Source organism: Salmo trutta, chromosome 12, assembly GCF_901001165.1.
Source record: "Salmo trutta chromosome 12, fSalTru1.1, whole genome shotgun sequence".
Taxonomy (NCBI): Eukaryota; Metazoa; Chordata; class Actinopteri; order Salmoniformes; family Salmonidae; genus Salmo; species Salmo trutta.
In genome coordinates, this window is record NC_042968.1 from 63,357,591 (window position 1) to 63,377,473 (window position 19,883).

The 19,883-nt window shown below is 40.2% G+C and overlaps 1 protein-coding gene across 6 annotated transcripts; it reads left to right on the forward strand.

The window, feature by feature from the left end:
• The first annotated feature begins 1,885 nt into the window (after positions 1-1,885).
• LOC115203971 (small glutamine-rich tetratricopeptide repeat-containing protein beta) lies at positions 1,886-19,651 on the forward strand. Of its 6 annotated transcripts, none has more exons than XM_029769107.1 (13): positions 1,886-2,075; positions 3,316-3,420; positions 4,129-4,232; positions 4,423-4,504; positions 4,690-4,789; positions 6,667-6,771; positions 6,988-7,126; positions 14,920-14,982; positions 17,063-17,100; positions 18,300-18,308; positions 18,557-18,640; positions 18,940-19,060; positions 19,445-19,651. In XM_029769107.1, the coding sequence occupies exons 2-12, from the start codon at positions 3,321-3,323 to the stop codon at positions 19,049-19,051; spliced, it is 936 nt and encodes a 311-aa protein (XP_029624967.1). In that variant the 5' UTR covers positions 1,886-2,075; positions 3,316-3,320; the 3' UTR covers positions 19,052-19,060; positions 19,445-19,651. The 6 variants fall into 6 exon arrangements, 5 of the variants coding, with proteins under 5 accessions (XP_029624967.1, XP_029624965.1, XP_029624968.1 ...); XM_029769105.1 differs by having other exon boundaries at positions 1,887-2,075; positions 19,363-19,651; XM_029769106.1 differs by lacking the exon at positions 1,886-2,075 and adding an exon at positions 2,874-3,096 and having other exon boundaries at positions 19,363-19,651.
• Positions 19,652-19,883: the final 232 nt, after the last annotated feature.

The following is a 19,883-nucleotide window of genomic DNA, read 5'->3' on the forward strand; positions in this document are numbered from 1 at the left end:
ACTACACTGTAACAACTGTCAGTGTTTCCCTAGCACTACACAGCTGATTCAAATAATGAACTCATCATAAACCTTTCATGATTTGAATCAGCTGTATAGTGCAGGGAAGAAAAAAAAAACGTCCACCCCTTGGGATCCCCAGGACCGAGTGAGGTAAGCGCTGATGTAAGTAGTAGCTCCACAACGTTGGGAAGGACTGGGGTCCCCCCCAATTCTGAATAAGAGATCTGAAAGTCTAGGTTGAGAAAATATGTCACTAATTATTGTGAGAAAATGTTGTTTTTTTAATTAAGATTTTTTTTTCTCAGATCTTTAACCTAATGGTGGCGCTCTAAACATGTGCAAATTCCCATTAGAACACAGCCATTTAAAAGTGCAGGGCTTGTGCAACGTGTCATACCTTTTTCATCTAACAGTAATGATATACAGTACCAGTCAAAAGTTTGGACAACTACTCATTCCAGTTTAAAAAAATAGAAATAAATTCTACATTGTAGAATAATAGTGAAGACATCAAAACTATGAAATAACACATGTAGTAACCAAAAAAGATTTAAACAAATCCAAATATATTTTATATTCAAGATTCTTGAAATTAGCTACCCTTTTCCTTGATGACAGCTTTGCACACAGTACCACAGTATGAGTCATAATACCTAGCAGTCAAACAAGGAAATGGTTCCAATCGTTTTTCCACCGGTCATTCCACGGATTTCAGAACTCGGTCCTCCAGAAAGTGGAAAGCAACACTTTTGCAGTTCTACTACTTGATATCTTTCAAAAATGCAGTGTTAGAAAGGATTACCTACACATAATGACCAGCTCATGTTATAGACAGAAGCAAGCTACATGGCAGATCAATCCGAACTCATCTCTTGGCATGTCCAGCCCATCCATTATCTCAGCCAATCATGGCTAGCGGGAAGTTTCCTGCCTTTTTCCAAGGCTAAACCAACTTGGCTCATAATTTAACCATTTTATTCGTATTTACAGATGGCATACAAGTTTGTTACTAAGGCCACATAAGGTTCACAAAAATAGAGTACCACAGTATCATAATACACATAAAACCTAGCAGTCAAACAAGGAAATGGTTTCAATAATTTTTACACCATTAATTTTTCCCATTGGGCAATTTAGAAACGCTGAAAATAAGGGCTGTGTTTCGTGTTGGCTTACACTGGAGTGATGTTTTCATAACCGTGTAAATCTCTCTAGGTCAAGGTGACTTTTATCAATATATTCGCCTGTATTTACCCCTCCCAAAATGAAATGCTAATTAGCTGATAATGTGGCTATCATAAAGAACTACAAATTCCATGATGATCTGAACGAGACTGCTGAATCGAGGCAAAGGGAAGAATCTCTGGATTAACTGTCTGTTAGCTAAATTTAGTGTTTAATATATTGCCTACATTTCTTTAACAGTACAATTCTGTGAACTGTCTTGTGCAAATTTTAAATTGACACAATACCTGTTTGCAAAGTTGTCAGCTAGAGATGACGTGCAGAAGCTTGCAGGGATTTGTAGTCTTGCATGATGTCTACTTTGAATCTAATTAGCATTTTTGAATATGAGACTAAATAGAGCCGAATATATTGATAAAAGTCTCCTTGTCAGAGAGATTTACATGGTTATCAAATTGTCACACCACAGTAAGCCTACACGAAACACAGCCTTTATTTTAAGTGTTTATAATATTCCCAAAGGGAAACATTTATGGTGGAAAAACGATTGGAACCATTTTCCCTTTTGACAGCTAGGTTTTGTGGGTATTATGACACCTCCACTGTGGGGCTCGATTCATGTGGAATTAACAAACACAACCACAACTTTGACAATAGCCTACTTGCACAGCGTTCGACACACTACAATTCGTATCGAAAACATGAACAAGTTCATGCCGTTTTCTACGTGCAATTCGCAAAACCCTCATTCAACTCTCCTCTTCACAGCTCCAGTAGTGCTACTGAATCGGTTTACTTCCGTTGTAAATGCGCAGGCGCCAGAGATGCGATCAATCTGACAGAAGTTCTCATGACGCAATAGCAGGGACAGCTGCAAAATATCTCAGGTTGGTGGGCGCACTGGGCGGGGTCGTCGAATAGCATCCCTTGACTCAATGTTGTTATTTACAATGTTACAGTACTGTATTTAGAAGGATAGGAATGAGCAGTGGAGCTGGCTTTGTTTTTCTCCCTTGTATAGACAGCTTTATTATAGCGATGCTCTGCCATTATAGGTTGCAGACTGGTAGAGAGGCGCACTGTCGGTAATGATAAGGGAAGATCATGTATTTGGACACGCTATGTAAATAATCAATATATGTCTGTCATCATAGACTGCAATTTACTTTAGATAAGGATGCACTAGGTTGACATGGGATTAAAATCTCAAGTCCCTACTGGCATTAGTAGCTACACCGCATCATCCCATCGCATCATCGCGTCATCACTACATCTTTTGTTATGAGGTTGATGTCAACAGAATAGAGGGCTAGAGTTGCCTTGCTTTGAAATGTCAAACAAGCATGATTATACATTTTAGGGTTTTACAATTATGCATGGTTGCAAAACTGTCAATGATATAATAGAGATAATTCATTAAAATGTATGTTTGTATTATGCCATTCCAAACATTGATTGTGTCATAATTTATTTCAATGCAATGTCAAGTAATATCCCATATCCTCATATGTAATAATATGGGAAAACATGGGTTCCCTGTTGCGTAGGTTATGGATTATTTATAATGGCACACCTGGTTGTGCTTGATGTGTATGCAGTACTACTGTACAGTAATGCAATATCCTCAGTAGTAGTATTGTAAATATGTTTCACCATCCAAAATTAAAATTAGTAGACAATAGACATGAAAAGACTGCCAAATCCCCTCGCTACAAATGTGTATCACATTGAAATCTGAATTATGTTGAATAATCTGAAGGATTCATGATTACTGAACTGTAAGACACATTTCAGTTGTACAACTGACTAGGTATCCCCCTTTCCCTTACTCATACAGAATGGCTTATACACACACTCAACTTTCCTCCTGAGTTGTCTTGGAAACAGACCTGCATCTTACCACAGGCAGTAATGTATTATATTTGGTGCAATGTATTAACAACTAGGCTCCAATGTACCACATTACAGTGACTTGAGCTAATCTTACCGTAAGGGAGTCCAGTAAAAATAGAACTGTCATAAAACAACCATTCGTGACGCTTATTCTAGTTTGAATGAACTCTACAGCCTCTCACTGTGTGGGATTCTATTCTATGTATCCCTAAATGCTATATTATTTTTTTGCAGCGAAAATGGCAGTGGAGAAGCGCTTGGCATTCTCTATTGTGCAGTTCCTGCGAGATCAAACTCACTGTGGTGCTTCGAATTCCGATGAGCAGGAAAGCCTCGAAGGTAAATCAGCATAGGATCACTGTCCGTTTATGAAAATATTGTACCCTGCTCTCTCCAATTCAGGGAGTTGTGGGTGGACTACAATAACATGTGCACTATGTCTTCTTATCAAATACACCCACAGATAACTGGCAAAATAAAAGAAACACCTACATAAATTGTCATAATAGGGTGTCGGGCCAAAACGAGCCACCAGAACAGCTTCAATATGCATTGGCATAGATGCTACAAGTGTCTAGAACTCTCTTGGAGGTATGCGACACCATTCTTCCACAAGAAACTCCATAATTTGGTGTTTTGTTGATGGTGGTAGAAAACACTATCTCAGCCACCACTCCAGAATCTCCCATAAGTATTTCATTGGGTTCAGATCTGGTGATTGAGACAAACACACACAACAACAACTTTAAAACACCCTATGCTCCTTTGAGACATCTCTTTCAAAGTCACTGAGATCTCTTCTAGCCATGGTAGCCACAATAATGGGCAACTGGGCGTTTTTATACATGACCCTAATCATGGGATGGGATGTTAATTGCCTAATTAACTCAAGAACCATACCTGTGTGGAAGCACCTGCTTTCAATATACTTTGCATCCTTCATTTACGCAAGTGTTTCCTTTATTTTGGCAGTTACCTGTATAACAATAATATAAACAGCTCAGTGTTGACTATTGTGTTATTACAACACAATTTTTTCCCTTGTAGTTGCAATACAATGTTTGGAGACCACCTTCAAGATCAACTCCAGTGACTGTCATCTCGCAGCACCACAACCTCTCACTGAAATATTCCTCAATTCTCTCCTCAAGGTGGGGTTACTCTCTGATTCTCTACCTTATTTCAAACTCTTTTACCTTAACTGCAACATTAACCTGTCTGTGTGCAGTTCATCAATCATTCTCAAATCAGTAATCTCACAATCAGTAAACTACAATAATTGTATAATGTATATTAGGCTTTATTGATATTTGACTTTATCTGTCATTGTATTTTCCTCAGAATGATCAGAATAACCCGGAGCCACCAGAGACGTCCCCATCACCAGAAGACACAGAGAGGGCAGAACAACTGAAGAATGAAGGTACCTGGCACTGTTTTAATATGTAGTGTAGACTTATGATAAATACACTTTGGATGAGTGCAAACTCAGTTTAAGTGCACTTCCGTTTTCCTTCAGATTGACAATGTTTTGTAATGTTGTCGTAAAATCTGTCAGTAGACGTGACCTGATCATCAGGTTGAAATAAAACGCCATTTCATTTTCAGGGAATAATCACATGAAAGAGGAGAACTACAGCTGTGCGGTGGAATGCTACTCAAAAGCCATCAATCTGGACCTCCGAAACGCTGTCTACTACTGTAACAGGTACACACAACCGCTTCTGAAATGGAGAAGTATTAACACTGTATTCAAATGAGAAATATATAACATAACACCTAAATTATGTCTGTATCTATTGTGTTTTTATACCAACTATATTGGTAATTATTTTGTAAAACTGTGACAATAACTCATGTTATGCTTGTACTATACATAGATAATGCAGTCACAGTTACAGTACTGTCTGAGCTGAAAGACATAGTGTCATACACATCTGGTGAACCAGACTACTAGGCAGGCACACAGCTGCTGCAGCCTTTGCATGTGCCTGCTGTCGTGTCTTTGGCATCATTAAAACTGAAGACCTATTTATCAAATAACTCTGTAATTATTATTACGCGATTAAACTGATTAATCATGTAACTGTAATTAACTAGGAAGTCAGGGCACCAAGGAAAATATTCAGATTACCAAGTTATAATTTTCCTAATATAACTTTCAGATATTTTAATATCTGATCAATTAGTCTTCGAATTAATGAATTATTATTTACCTCACGTTAGTCTCATTCCAAACGTCGTAAATTGCTGGTTATCTGCACAAACCCAGTCTTCACTATGAGTCATCCATACATCAATTGTCTTAAAATAATGTATTTACTAACTAAGTAATTCACAGAAATGCATAACAAACAGTAGATATGTTTACAAGGAAATGATAGGAGAATGTGCCCTAGTGGGCTAAACCGGCATGACGGCTTGTTAGACAAAAGGGGAGTGGGGGTCATCTGAGAAGGCACTACAGAGTTGATAATTATAACAATTGAAATGCTAATCCTTTGCACATGAACACTCACTCATTCGGGAACAACTGCAATCAATATATATATTTACGCTCAGTGTGTCGTCGGGATCTCTGTTGAAAAGTTAGTTTCTGTTGGAAAGTCTGTCCGCCCTCTCTCTCTCTCTCTCTCTCTGTCGTTGTTAGAATGGATAGTTCAGAGTAACATTCATTCATGTTGTTATAGAATAGCTGTTTCGGCGGTTGTCGGTCTTCACGTTCAATGATACCAAATTCCTAGCTGCAGACTAGTAATTAATATGAAAGTCTTGTTCTTATTCTGTCGGTATCGATAGTCTAAGAGTTTAACCACGTGGTATGGTTAAAAGTTCAGCCAGAGAAATGCATGGTCTGCAAACTTTGGCCCTCTCGTTATCGAGGTAAGCTGGTCTCCTCTCAAACCTTGGCCCTCTCGTTATTGAGGTAAGCTGGTCTGAAGTGGGAAAACCCAGTTGGGGGTTTTATTCGTACGAGCAGAAAATGGCCTGTCCCATGACGCCAGACCATAACTGTGCTCATGGGCGGTCCTCTGATTTAGTTAAACTCCAAAGGGAATTGGAGTTTCCTTCATTAAACAGTCAAAAATCACATTACACAATTTCACAAACAGTTTCATCCTTATTCATTATTTTATACAACCATTAGATGTAAGAATCATACCTGAGACTCTTCTATAAACATGGTTATGGTAATGTAGCGGTATTGTCTCTCATGAGTTTCACAAAATTGTACCAAACGGACCAGTTCGTAGCTGGATACTTCACCAATCTTTTATACCTTCTCCAGAATATAAATGTCGTTCGGTTCTCCAGTTCTGTGAGATGGAAGAAATTCCTTTGTCCTCTCTATGAAAACTCACTCTCTCTCTATACTGTGGCCATGAGGAGAGGGTCTCCTCATAGGAATTTACGACCTCTCTTACAGAGCCTGGTGAAGGGGGTATAGAGAGGGAGAGGGGGATGGTGCTCGCTGTACCCAAAGAGGGCAACGTCATGACACTGCCTTATTGATCTGAGTGCAAATAAATTAACCTGAGTGTCTGGTTGTGTGAATGGCTGTTGCTGCTGTTGTCATCACTGCAGGGCTGCAGCCCACAGTAGACTGGGTAACTACACAGAAGCAACGGGGGACTGTGAGAGGGCCATAGGGATCGACCCCAGCTACAGTAAAGCCTATGGGAGAATGGGGTGAGTTAGACATGGGAGAGTAGTGGAAATGTTGTTTACAATGTCTAGTCATGTGTCTTTTGAGGAATATGGCATTGCTTTTTGGAACTTTGTTTAAAGAGCAATAGCAGTATCTGGTGATAATGCAAGAATTTGGCTTGAAAATAGCTATTGTTTTGCTATGGAGTTGAATTTACTGCACTTCTCCAATGTCTCTTATTCCCTGTGTGTCTCTAGATTGGCATTTACTGCTATGAATAAGTTCCCAGAGGCCATCTCCTACTTTAAGAAAGCTCTGGTGTTAGATTCAGAGAACGACACCTACAAATCCAACCTAAAGATTGCTGAGCAAAAGCAAAAAGAGGCAGTCAGTCCTGTAAGTAGTGCTGTTTTACCTCCTTGTGTGATTTCATGTCTGAAGGTCAATCTAAGCAAAAACACTGTTAACACATGTAATAATATATCATTACTCCCCTACAAATACTGTCACTACAGCTCCAATAATGGACACTTTATTTACATGTGAACACAATTCTCACTAGAGTTCTTCATGTACTATTAAATGTGTATCTTATATCCCACGGGTATTTAAGTGTGTCAAGATATCCCAATTGTGTCAACAGCTTTATCAGACACATTTAATATTCCTGCTTTTAGCAGTGGTACAAAATGATATCATACTGAACCTACAGACGGATTTATCTTTTCCGATTCAGCGTCAAACTGTACTATGAAACAAAGATAAATTATATAAAGAATGATAGTCAAACGCGTTGGAGCACCTTAAATTAAATTTTAAGCAAAAAGGAAAACTTGGCTCCATCATTCATTGAATCAGATGGCTCATTCATCACAAAACCCACTGGTATTGCCAGCTTCTTTAATTATATTTTAATTGGCAAACATAGGCATGACATGCCAACAACAAATTCTGAACCTAAATGACCAAATTATGAAAGACAAGCATTGTAATTTTGTTGTCTATCAACAATGACAAGCCACCTGGGTCTGACAACTTGAATGGAAAATGACTGAAGATGATAGCGGACGATTTGCCACTCCTATTTGCCCTCTCTTCAATCTAAACCTACAGGAAAGTGTGTGCCCTCAGGCCTGGAGGGAAGCAAAAGTCATTTCGCTACACAAGAATAGCAAAGCACCCTTTACTAGCTCAAACAGCCAACCTATCAGCCTTTTACCAAGCCTTAGTAAACTTTTTGAAAAAATAGTGTTTGACCAGATACAATGCTATTTCACAGTAAACAAATTAACAACAGATTTTCAGCAGGCTTATAGCAAAGGGCATTCAACATGTACAGCACTTACACAAATTACTGATGATTGGCTGAGAGAAATTGATATTACAAATAATGTGGAAGCTGTTTTGTTAGACTTCAGTGCAGCCTCTGACATTATCGATCATAATGACTTCTTGACTTTAGATCCCCTGCTATATTGTGGATCGAGAGTTACCTCTTTAACAGAACACAGAGGGTGTTCTTTAATGGAAGCTTCTCCAACATAATCCAGGTTTAGTGAGGCATTCCCCAGGGCAGCTGTCTAGGCCCCTTCATTTTTTCAGTCTTTACTAATGACCTGCCACTGGCTCTGAGTAAAGCCTGTGTGTCTATGAATGCTGATGACTCAACACTATACACATCAGCTACCACAGCAAGTGAAATCACTGCAAGCAACACTTAACAAAGAGCTGCAGACAGTTTCAGAATGAGTGGCAATAAATAACTAAAAGCATTGTATTTGGGACAAATTATTCACTAAACCCAAAACCTCAACTAACTCTTGTAATGAATAATGTGGAAATTGAGCACGTTGAGGAGACTAAACTGCTTGGATTATCCTTAGAATGTAAACTGTCATGGTCAAAACATATTGATGCAACAGTAGCTAACATGGGGAGAGGTCTGCCCAAAATAAAGCCTTCTTAAAACCTGTTGGGGCTAGGGGGCAGTATTGAGAATTTTGAAAAAAATATGTGCCCATTTTTAACTGCCTCCTACACCAACTCAGAAGCTAGGATATGCATATTATTAACAGATTTGGATAGAAAACACTCTGAACTTTCTAAACTGTTTGAATGGTGTCTGTAAGTATAACAAAACTCATATGGCAGGCAAAAACCTGAGAAAAATACAACAAGGAAATGAGAATTTTGTGGCTGTACTATTTTCGAGTCATTGCTAATAGATCACACAGTGACAAAGGATTCATTTCGCACTTCCTACGGCTTCCACTAGATGTCAACGATCTTTATAAAGTTGTTTGAAGCGTCTATGATGAACAGAGACCGGATGACAACGAAGAGAAGTTGACGTCCCTGGGATGTCGTCACTTCATTATTGTGCGCACCTGCGCGTGCATGTGAGGCGAGTCATTTTTCAAAAACGGGTTTCAAGACACAGGAGAGGCCGGGTTGAAGTATTACTGATGTTTCACGTTAAAAATGGCCCTAAAGATTGATGCTAAACAACGTTTGACATGTTTGAACGAACGTAAATAGATTTTTTTTAAACTTTTCGTCGTGATTTCACCCCCCCGCCCTACTTTTGAGGAGCCTTCTGAACGCCTAACAACATGGAACAATTTGGAGTTATTTGGACATAAATTATGAACTTTGTCAAAAGAAACCACATTTGTTGTGGACCTGGGATTCCTGGAAGTGCCTTCTGATGGAGATAATCAAAGGTAAGGGGATATTTACAATAGTATTATTGATATTAGATGGTGCTAACCTGTATATCCTAGCCTATTGTTCTTAGCATGTTCTTAGCATAGGACCCCGTTTATTGCAAAGTGTGATTTCCCAGTAAAGTTATTTTGAAATCTGGCAATGCGGTAGCATTTACGAGATGTTAATCTATAATTCTTTGAATGACAATATTATAATTTACCAATGTTTTCGAATAGTAATTTTGTAAATTGTAACGCTGATTCACCGGAAGCATTTGAGGGAAAAAAAAATCTACCACTGTAAAATGCTGTTTTTGGATATAAATATGAACTTGATGGAACAAAAATGCATGTATTGTATAACATAATGTCCTAGGAGTGTCATCTGATGAAGATTGTCAAAGGTTAGTGCATAATTTTAGCTGGTTTTCTGCTTTTGGTGACGCCTGTCCTTGAATTGAAAATGGATGTTTGTACTTTTTTGGCTATGTACTGTCCTAACATAATCTAACTTTATGCTTTCGCCGTAAAGCCTCTTTGAAAATCGAACAATGTGGTTAGATTAAGGAGATGTTTATCTTTTAAATGGTGTAAAATAGTTGATTGTTTGAGAAATTGAAATTATTAAATTTTTGATGTTTTGAATTTCCTGCCTTGCTAGCAATCCCAACTGGGGGATTAAGGCTAGCCCTAGCCCCAACAGGCAGGTCCTACAGGCCCTAGTTTTGTCGCACCTGGACTACTATCAAGTCGTGTGGTCAGGTGCCACAAAGAGGGACTTAGGACAATTACAATTGGCCCAGAACAGGGCAGCACAGCTGGCCCTTAAATGTACATGGAGAGCTATGTGTACACTGGCTCAAAATAGAGGAGAGATTGACTTCATCACTACTTGTATTTGTGAGAAGTATTGACATATTGAATGCTCCGAGCTGTCTGTTTAAACTACCAGCACACAGCTCACACACATGCATACCCCACAAGACGCCAGAGGTCTCTTCACATTCCCCAAGTCCAGAACAGACTATGGGAGGCGCACAGTACTAAACTACTGGTCAAACGTTTTATAACACCTACTCATTCAAGGGTTTTTCTTTATTTTTACTATTTTCTACATTGTAGAATAATAGTGAAGACATCAGAACTATGAAATAACACATATGGAATCATGTGGTAACGAAAAAAGTGTTAAACAAATCAAAATATATTTTAGATTGTAGATTCTTCAAATAGCCACCCTTAGCCTTGATGACAGCTTTGCACACTCTTGACATTCTCTCAACCAGCTTCATGAGCAGGTCACCTGGAATCCATTTCAATTAATAGGTGTGCCTCTTAAACGTTAATTTGTGGAATTTCTTTCCTTCTTAATGTGTTTGAGCCAATCAGTTGTGTTGTGACAAGGTGGGGTGGGGGGTATACAGAAGATAGCCCTATTTGGTAAAAGACCAAGTCCAAGAACAGCTCAAATAAGCAAAGAGAAATGACAGTCCATCATTACTTTAAGACATGAAGGTCAGTCAATATGGAACATTTCAAGAACTTTTCAAGTTTCTTCAAGTGCAATCGCAAAAACCATCAATCGCTATGATGAAACTGGCTCTCATGAGGACCACCACAGGAATGGAAGACCCAGAGTTACGTCTGTTGCAAAGGATAAGTTCATTAGAGTTACCAGCCTCAGAAATTGCAGCCCAAATAAATGCTTCACAGAGTTCAATTAACAGACATTGCAACATCAACTGTTCAGAGGAGACTGTGTGAATCAGGCCTTCATGGTCAAATTGCTGCAAAGAAAGCACTATTAAAGGGCACCAATAAAAGAAAAGACTTGCTTGGGCCAAGAAACACGAGCAATGGACATTAGACCGGTGGAAATTTGAGTTCAAATTTGAGATTTTTGGTTCCAACCACTGTGTGTTTGTGAGGCGCAGTGTGGGTGAACGGATGATCTCCGTATGTGTATTTCCCACCGTAAAGCATGGAGGAGGAGGTGTTATGGTGTGGGGGTGCTTTGCTGGTGACACTGTCTTTGATTTATTTAGAATTCAAGGCACACTTAAACAGCATTGCGACTACAGCATTCTGCAGCGATACACCATCCCATCTGGTTTGGGCTTAGTGGGACTATCATTTGTTTTTCAACAGGACAATGACCCAACACACCTCCAGCCTGTGTAAGTGCTATTTTACCAAGAAGGAGAGTAATGGAGTGCTGCATCAGATGACCTGCCCTCCACAATCCCCCGACCTCAACCAAATTGAGATGGTTTGGAATGAGTCAGACCGCAGAGTGAAGGAATAGCAGCCAACAAGCACTTAGAATATGTGGGAACTCCTTCAAGACTGTTGGAAAAGCATTCCAGGTGAAGCTGGTTGAGAGAATGCCAAGAGTGTGCAAAGCTGTCATCAAGGCAAAGGGTGGCTATTTGAAGAATCTCAAATATACAGTTGAAGTCTGAGGTTTACATACACCTTAGCCAAATACATTTAAACACAGTTTTTCACAATTCCTGACAATTTATACTAGTAAAAATTCCCTGTCTTAGGTCAATTAGGATCACCACTTTATTTTAAGAATGTGAAATGTCAGAATAATAGTAGAGAGAATGATTTATTTCAGCTTTTATTTCTTTCATCACATTTCCAGTGGGTCAGAAGTTTACATACACTCAATTAGTATTTGATAACACTGCCTTTAAATAGTTTAACTTGGGTCAAACGTTTCAGGTAGCCTTCCACAAGCTTCCCACAATAAGTTGGGTGAATTTTGGCCCATTCCTCCTGACAGAGCTGGTGTAACTGAATGAGGTTTGTAGGCCTCCTTGCTCGCACACACTTTTTCAGTTCTGCCCACAAATTTTCTATAGGATACCTTCTATAGGATACTTTGTTGTCCTTAAGCCATAACTTTGGAAGTATGCTTGGGGTCATTGTCCATTTGGAAGACCCATTTGCGACCAAGCTTTAACTTCCTGACTGATGTCTTGAGATGTTGCTTCAATATATGCACATAATTTTACTTCCTCATGATGCCATCTGTTTTGTGAAGTGCACCAGTCCCTCCTGCAGCAAAGCACCCCAACAACATGATGCTGCCACCAAGGAAAATCTTGGGGCACCAAGGAAAATCTTCAGATTACAAAGTTATAATTTTCTTAATATAACTTTCAGATATTTTAATATTGATCAATTAGTCTTCTAACTAATGAATCATTCTTTACCTAACAATAGTCTCATTCCGAACGTCGTAAATCGTTGGTTATCTGCACGAACCCAGTCTTTACTATAAATCATTCATACATCAATTGTCTTAATCATTTATTTACTAACTAACTAAATAATCGCAGAAATGCACAAACAAACAAACAGTAGATGGTTACAAGGAAATGATAGGGAATGTTCCCTAGTGGCTAAACCGATATGGCGGCTTGGTGGACAAAAGGGGAAGTGGGTGTGGCTGAGAAGGCTGGGAAAGACAAAAGACAATACACAGTTGATAATTATAATAATTGAAATGCTAATCCTTTGCACATGAACGCTCACTCATTCGGGAATAATTGCAATCAGTATACATATTTACGCTCAGTGTGTCGTCATGATCTCTGTTGGAATCGTCCGTCTCTCTGTTGGAAAGTTCATTCGAGATCCTCTCTGCATCCCTGGAGTCTTTGGTTAGAATGGATACTTCAGAGGAACATTCAGAAATGTTCTTATAGGACAGATGTTTCGGCGGTTGTCGGTCTTCGTATTCCAGGTCAACATAAATTCTAGCTACAGACTAGTAATTAGTATTGAAGATTTGCTCTTATTCTGTCGGTATCGATAGTCTCAGAGTTTAACCATTTCCACCAGTGTAGCCAATACTCCACGTGGTTTGGTTAGGAATTCAACAACCAAGGAATGCATGGTCTCTACTCAAACCTTAGCCCTCTCGGTAATCGAGGTACGCTTGGTCTGGAGGGAATTTCTCTTGGTGGGGTTTTTATTTGGAACAGCAGAAAGGCTGTCCCATGACGCCAGATCAATGTCTGTGCTCATGGGGCGGGCCGAGGACTTAGTTCACTTTGAAGGGAATTGGATTCTCTTTCATTAAACAGTTTAAAATCACATTACATAATTTTACAAATAGTTTAATCTCTTCTCATTCATTTTATTCAATAATTAGATGCAAATCACATAACGGAGACTCTTGTATAAACAGAGTTATGGTAATGTGGCTGTATTGTCTCTCATGAGGTCACAAACATTAGACAAAATGGACCGGTCGTAGCTGGATTCTCCCCCGACCGTTTACACATTCTCCAAAACATGGATATTGTTCAGTTCTCAAGTTCTGTGAAGTAGAAAAGTTCCTTTGTTCTACTGTGAACCCTCACTCTATACCGCATGGCCGGGGGGGAAGAGAGTCTCCTCATGGAATGTACGACCTGAGATAACAGAGCCTGAGTGTAAGGGGAAGAGTGAGGCGGTGGGTGGGGTGGGCGGGGGGGGGGGGGGGGGGGGGGGGGGTTGGTGCTTGCTATATCCAGAGAGGGCCACGTCATGACAGTGGATATAGATACTTTTGTACCTGTTTCCTCCAGCATCTTCACAAGGTCCTTTGCTGTTGTTCTGGGATTGATTTGCACTTTTCGCACCAAAGTACGTTCATCTCTAGGATACAGAACACGTCTCCTTCCTGAGTGGTATGATGGCTGCGTGGTCCCATGGTGTTTATACTTGCGTACTATTGTTGTACAGATGTACGTGGTACCTTCAGGCATTTGGAAATTGCTCCCAGGGATGAACCAGACTTGGGGAGGTCGACAATTTGTTTTCTGAGGTCTTGGCTGATTTCTTTGGATTTTCCAATGATGTCAAGCAAAGAGGCACTGAGTTTGAAGGTAGACCTTGAAATACATCCACAGGTACACCTCCAATTGACTCAAATTATGTCAATTAGCCTGTCAGAAAGCCATGATATAATTTCCTGGAATTTTCCAAGCTGTTTAAAGGCACAGTCAACTTAGTGTATGTAAACTTCTGACCCACTGGAATTGTGAAACAGTGAATTATAAGTGAAATATTCTGTCTGTAAAGAATTGTTGGAAAAATGTCTTGTGTCATGCACAAAGAAGATGTCCTAACTGACTTGCCAAAACTATAGTTTGTTAACAAGAAATTTGTGGAGTGGTTGAAAAACGAGTTTTAATGACTCCAACCTAAGTATATGTAAACTTCTGACTTCAACTGTATATTCCACATCAAGTAACTCATGCAAGCAGTAAAATCTGATTGAAGAAACTGATAAAAATACACCTTATGGAGTGTGAAGAGATGGGGACTGTGAAGAGACACACACACACTGGCACAGACACACGTATACACACACACGATAACATAAGTACTATACACACATGCCTTGCTTGGCAGCAGCTAATAGCGATTCATAATAAATACAAATACAAAATGAAGCCTTTGAATGTTTGCTTGTTATAGATAGCTACGGGACTGGGATTTGACATGGCCAGCCTCATCAACAACCCTGCCTTCATCAGCATGGTAAGACTATGATTAGTGCTGGGCTGGAACAAACACCTGCACACAACATGTACAGTGCATTCAGAAAGTATTCAGACCCCTTCCCTTTTCCACATTTTGTTACGTTACAGCCTTATTCTAAAATTGATTAAATAAATACAAATTCTCATCAATCTACACACAATACCCCATAATGACAAAGTGAAAACAAGTCTATACTTTTTTGAGCTCAGGTGCATCCTGTTTCCATTGATCATCCTTGAGATCTTTCTACAACTTGATTGGCGTCCACCTGTGGTAAATTCAATTGATTGGATATGATTTGGAAAGGCACATCTGTCTATATAAGGTCCCACAGTTGACAGTGCATGTCAGAGGAAAAACCAAGCCATGAGGTCGAAGGAATTGTCCGTAGAGCTCCGAGACAGGATTGTGTCGAGGCACAGATCTGAGGAAGGGTACCAAAAAATGTCTGCAGCATTGAAGGTCCCCAAGAACACGGTGGCCTCCATCATTCTTAAATGGAAAAAGTTTGGAACCACCAAGACTCTTCCTAGAGCTGGCCGCCCTGCTAAACTGAGCAATTGGGGGAGAAGGGACTTGGTCAGGGAGATGACCAAGAACCCAATGGTCACTCTGACTGAGCTCCGGAGATTCCCAGTGGAGATGAGAGAACCTTCCAGAAGGAAAATCTTCTCTGCAGCACTCCACCAATCAGGCCTTTATGGAAGAGTAGCCAGACGTACTCCTTAGTAAAAGGCACATTACAGCCTGCTTGGAGTTTGCCAAACGGCACCTAATGGAGACTCAGACCATGAGAAAGAAGATTCTCTGGTCTGATGAAACCAATATTTCACCCTTTGGCCTTAATGCTAAGCGTCACGTCTGGAGGAAACCTGGCACCATCCCTACGGTGAAGCATGGTGGTGGCAGCATCATGCTGTGGGGATGTTTTTCTGCGGCAGAGACTGGGAGACTAGTCAGGTTCGAGGGAAAGATGCACGGAGCAAAGTACAGAGCGATCCTTGATGAAAACCTGCTCCAGAGCACTCAGGACCTCAGACTGGGGCGAAGGTTCACCTTCCAACAGGACAACGACCCTAAGCACACAGCCAAGACAACGCAGGAATGGCTTTGGGACAAGTCTCTAAATGTCCTTAAGAGGCCCAGCCAGAGCCCGGACTTGAACCTGATCGAATATCTGGAGAGACCTGAAAATTGCTGTGTAGCGACGCTCCCCATACAACCTGACAGAGTATGAGAGGATCTGCAGAGAAGAATGGGAGAAACTCCCCAAATACAGGTGTGCCAAGCTTGTAGCACCAAAGATTGATGTGTGTAGATTGATGAAAAAACACCAACAATTTAAACCATTTTAGAATAAGTCTGTAAAACATAACAAAATGTGAAAAAAGTCAAGTGGTCTGAATACTTTCTGAATGCACTGTACCTGGGAGGAAGTAGATGTTGTTTTCCATAATGTACTTTAGGTGTGCTTATACGGTGCACCAGATGCGGGGGGTGGGGGTATGCACTTTTGGGACTATGCCATTGGTTCTATTACATCAGAAAAGTAAATCAGGCGCACCTGCAATATTTGAAAGAAAATAAATACTATATTCGACCCAGGTCTGACGCACATTGCAGTCCCTCCAGGGCCAAGGCCATCCCTGGTCTACACAAATCCTAGACACAGATTCCTCATACTTCTTTTATGAGTGTTTGTGATACGGTTACTAGTGGAGAATGCTTCCTAAAATTAACCGCATGCCTTGCACAGCTGGCCTGGTATTCCACCAATGCCATTGTCAAGGGGCCTGGGGACATTCAAGGCGTTGATCATGACTGGTTGATTGAATGGGTGGCTGATGGAACGCCTACCAGGCAGAGAGTGCATGTCATTATAAGCATACCAATCCTACATGGCAGCAGCTGGGCTGAATCATGAATAGTTTTACTAGACAGCTATAAAATTGGTACCAGCACTAAGTAGCCACGCCACTTGAGAATGCATCTGGTTCCCCATCAACGCTGTTAATTAATTGTCATTTTCACACATTTAAATGGATGACATGGTGATTGGCTTTGTGTGTATTTACAGGCCGCCAGTGTGATGCAGAACCAGCAAGTGCAACAGCTGTGAGTGTTCGGCATGTTTCAGCATACCCAGGGCTGGGGCTCAATAGTGTGAGGCATCCTTTCCTCATCTCGTTTCCTTCATCTGCACTGATCTGGATGAATAAATAGGTGAAAGCCACCCCACTGAATCTATCGAGACACAGCCCATCAATATTACCCCTACCTACTGTATATGTACAATACATAGCTACCTCAATTACCTCATACCCCTGCACATCGACTTGGTACTGGTACTCCCTGTATATAGCCATGTTATTTTCTACTCCCCGTATACACTACCGTTCAAAAGTTTGGGGTCACTTAGAAATGTCCTTGTTTTTTAAAGAAAAGCAAATTTTTTTGTCCATTAAAATAGCATGAAATTGATCAGAAATACAGTGTAGACATTGTTAATGTTGTAAATGACTATTGTAGCTGGAAATGGCTGATTTTTAATGGAATATCTACATAGGCGTACAGAGGCCCATCATCAGCAACCATCACTCCTGTGTTCCAATGGCACGTTGTGTTAGCTAATCCAAGCTTATCATTTTAAAAGGCTAATTGATCATTAGAAAACCCTTTTGCAATTATGTTAGCACAGCTGAAAACTGTTGTTCTGATTAACGAAGCAGTAAAACTGGCCTTCTTTAGACTAGTTGAGTATCTGGAGCATCAGCATGTGTGGATTCGATTACAGGCTCAAAATGGCCAGAAACAAAGACCTTTTTCTGAAACTCGTCAGTCTATTCTTGTTCTGAGAAAATAAGGCTATTTCATGCGAGAAATTGCCAAGAAACTGAAGATCTCATACAACGCTGTGTACTACTCCCTTCACAGAACAGCGCAACAGTGAAGAGGCGACTCCGGGATGCTGGCCTTCTAGGCAGATCTTGGCAATTTCTCGCATGGAATAGCCTTCATATTCCATAAAAAAAATCTGCCGTTTCCAGCTTCAATAGTCATTTACAGAATTAACAATGTCTTCACTGTATTTCTGATCAATTTAATGTTATTTTAATGGGCAAAAAATTAGCTCTTCTTTAAAAAACAAGGACATTTCTAAGTGACCCCAAACTTTTGAACGGTAGTGTATATAGCCATTTTATTTTTACTCTTTATTTGTATTCGTTATTTAGCGTGTATTTATTCCTCGTGTCACAATTTCTATTTTTTATTAAAATGTGTATCTTATCTTTAACTCTGCATTGTTGGAAAAGGACCCGTAAGTAAGCATTTCACTGTTAGTCTACACCTGTTGTCTGCGAAGCATGTGACAAATAAAATTTGATTTATGTTTTACTATACAAAAAAACCCTACATCCCACTAATTCATAATCCTGTTATAATTTCTTGAAGAAAGCCAGAATGTAGGAATTACTGTTCAATTGTACTCAGATTTGTTTCAAGTTTTTGTCATAAAATGGCGTGTGACACATGTTTATAACTCTTTTGGGTTCTCTCCCTCTGTGGGCAGTATGTCAGGGATGATGTCCAATGCAGTGGGGGGTCCAGCAGCAGGAGTGGGAGGACTGTCAGACATCTCCAGCCTGATTGAAGCGTATGGCAGCACCATAGGGCTATTACTGTAACATACACAGGGACTCTCTGTTTATGACATTAGGTCTCTAATTACACATGTAAATAAGCATCAGACACATCAAGAATTAGTGAGGTTTAATTTGGACTAAATTATCATTAACTTCCCTTGACATTTTAAATTATTTCATAAGTTTCTTTGAAATATTTGATGTAGGATGCTACATCCTAGTTGTAACACAAGCTGCCTGACACAATGAGTACATAAGTAAAGCAGAGAAACACTAAATGCTAACTCCCCTGGTCTCTCTCTGTTTGCAGCGGTCAGCAGTTTGCCCAGCAGATCCAGCATCAGAACCCAGAGTTGATCGAACAGCTGAGGCACCACATCCGCAGCCGCTCCTTCAGTGGCAGCGCTGAGGAGCACTCGTGATCCACACAGGTCTGTGTACTACAACACAGAGGTTAGGGCTCGCTCTTAGAGTGCATCTCCATAGTCTAAAGAGGCTTCCTCCCCTTCATGTGCTCTAATGGAATGGTGAGAATTAGCATGGAGATTGTGGTGGATTTGATGCCACCTGTCCAGTTATATCATAGCAGAGACCTCATTGTACATGTGCGCTTTTGTTTTACCGGCAATAGATAGATCAGGATCTGCGTATTCATTACTTAAACTGTTATTACAATGTTGTTACACTAGGTGAAAAGGACATTTGAATGCATGTAAATGTTTCTTACCTTCAGCGTACGTTTCAAGAAAGGAAGGGCAACCATATGACGTGATAACAATCTCTACACCCTTTCCTTAAACTCACATCACCGGCAGAGCTGGAATGAAGGGACAGATAGAGATGAGGACGATGGCACTTCACTGGGACTGGGTCTTCAGAGAGGAGAGGAAACATTTTACACACCCAATCAGGAGACAGAGTATCTAACACATTCTATGTTGACTGAACAAAAATATGAACACAACATGTAAAGCATTGGTCCCTTGATTTCATGAGGTGAAATAAAAGATCCCTGAAATGTTCCATACGCACAAAAAAGCTTATTTCTCTCAAATGTTGTGAACAAATTTGTTTACGTCCCTATTAGTGAGCATTTCTCCTTTGCCAAGATGATCCATCCACCTGACAGGTGTGGCATATCAAGAAGCTGATTAAACAGCATGATCGTTACACAGGTGCACCTTGTGCTGGGGACCATAAAAGGCCACTCTAAAACGTGCAGTTTTGTCACACAACACAATGCCACATATGTCT

Excerpts from the sequence above, each read along its gene's own strand:
- LOC115203971 (XM_029769107.1), top strand. The coding sequence starts at position 3,321 with ATGGCAGTGGAGAAGCGCTTGGCATTCTCTATTGTGCAGTTCCTGCGA. Across the intron at positions 3,421-4,128 it reads TGAGCAGGAAAGCCTCGAAG|TTGCAATACAATGTTTGGAG; the intron begins GTAAATCAGCAT and ends TTTCCCTTGTAG. Across the intron at positions 4,790-6,666 it reads GCTGTCTACTACTGTAACAG|GGCTGCAGCCCACAGTAGAC; the intron begins GTACACACAACC and ends TCATCACTGCAG.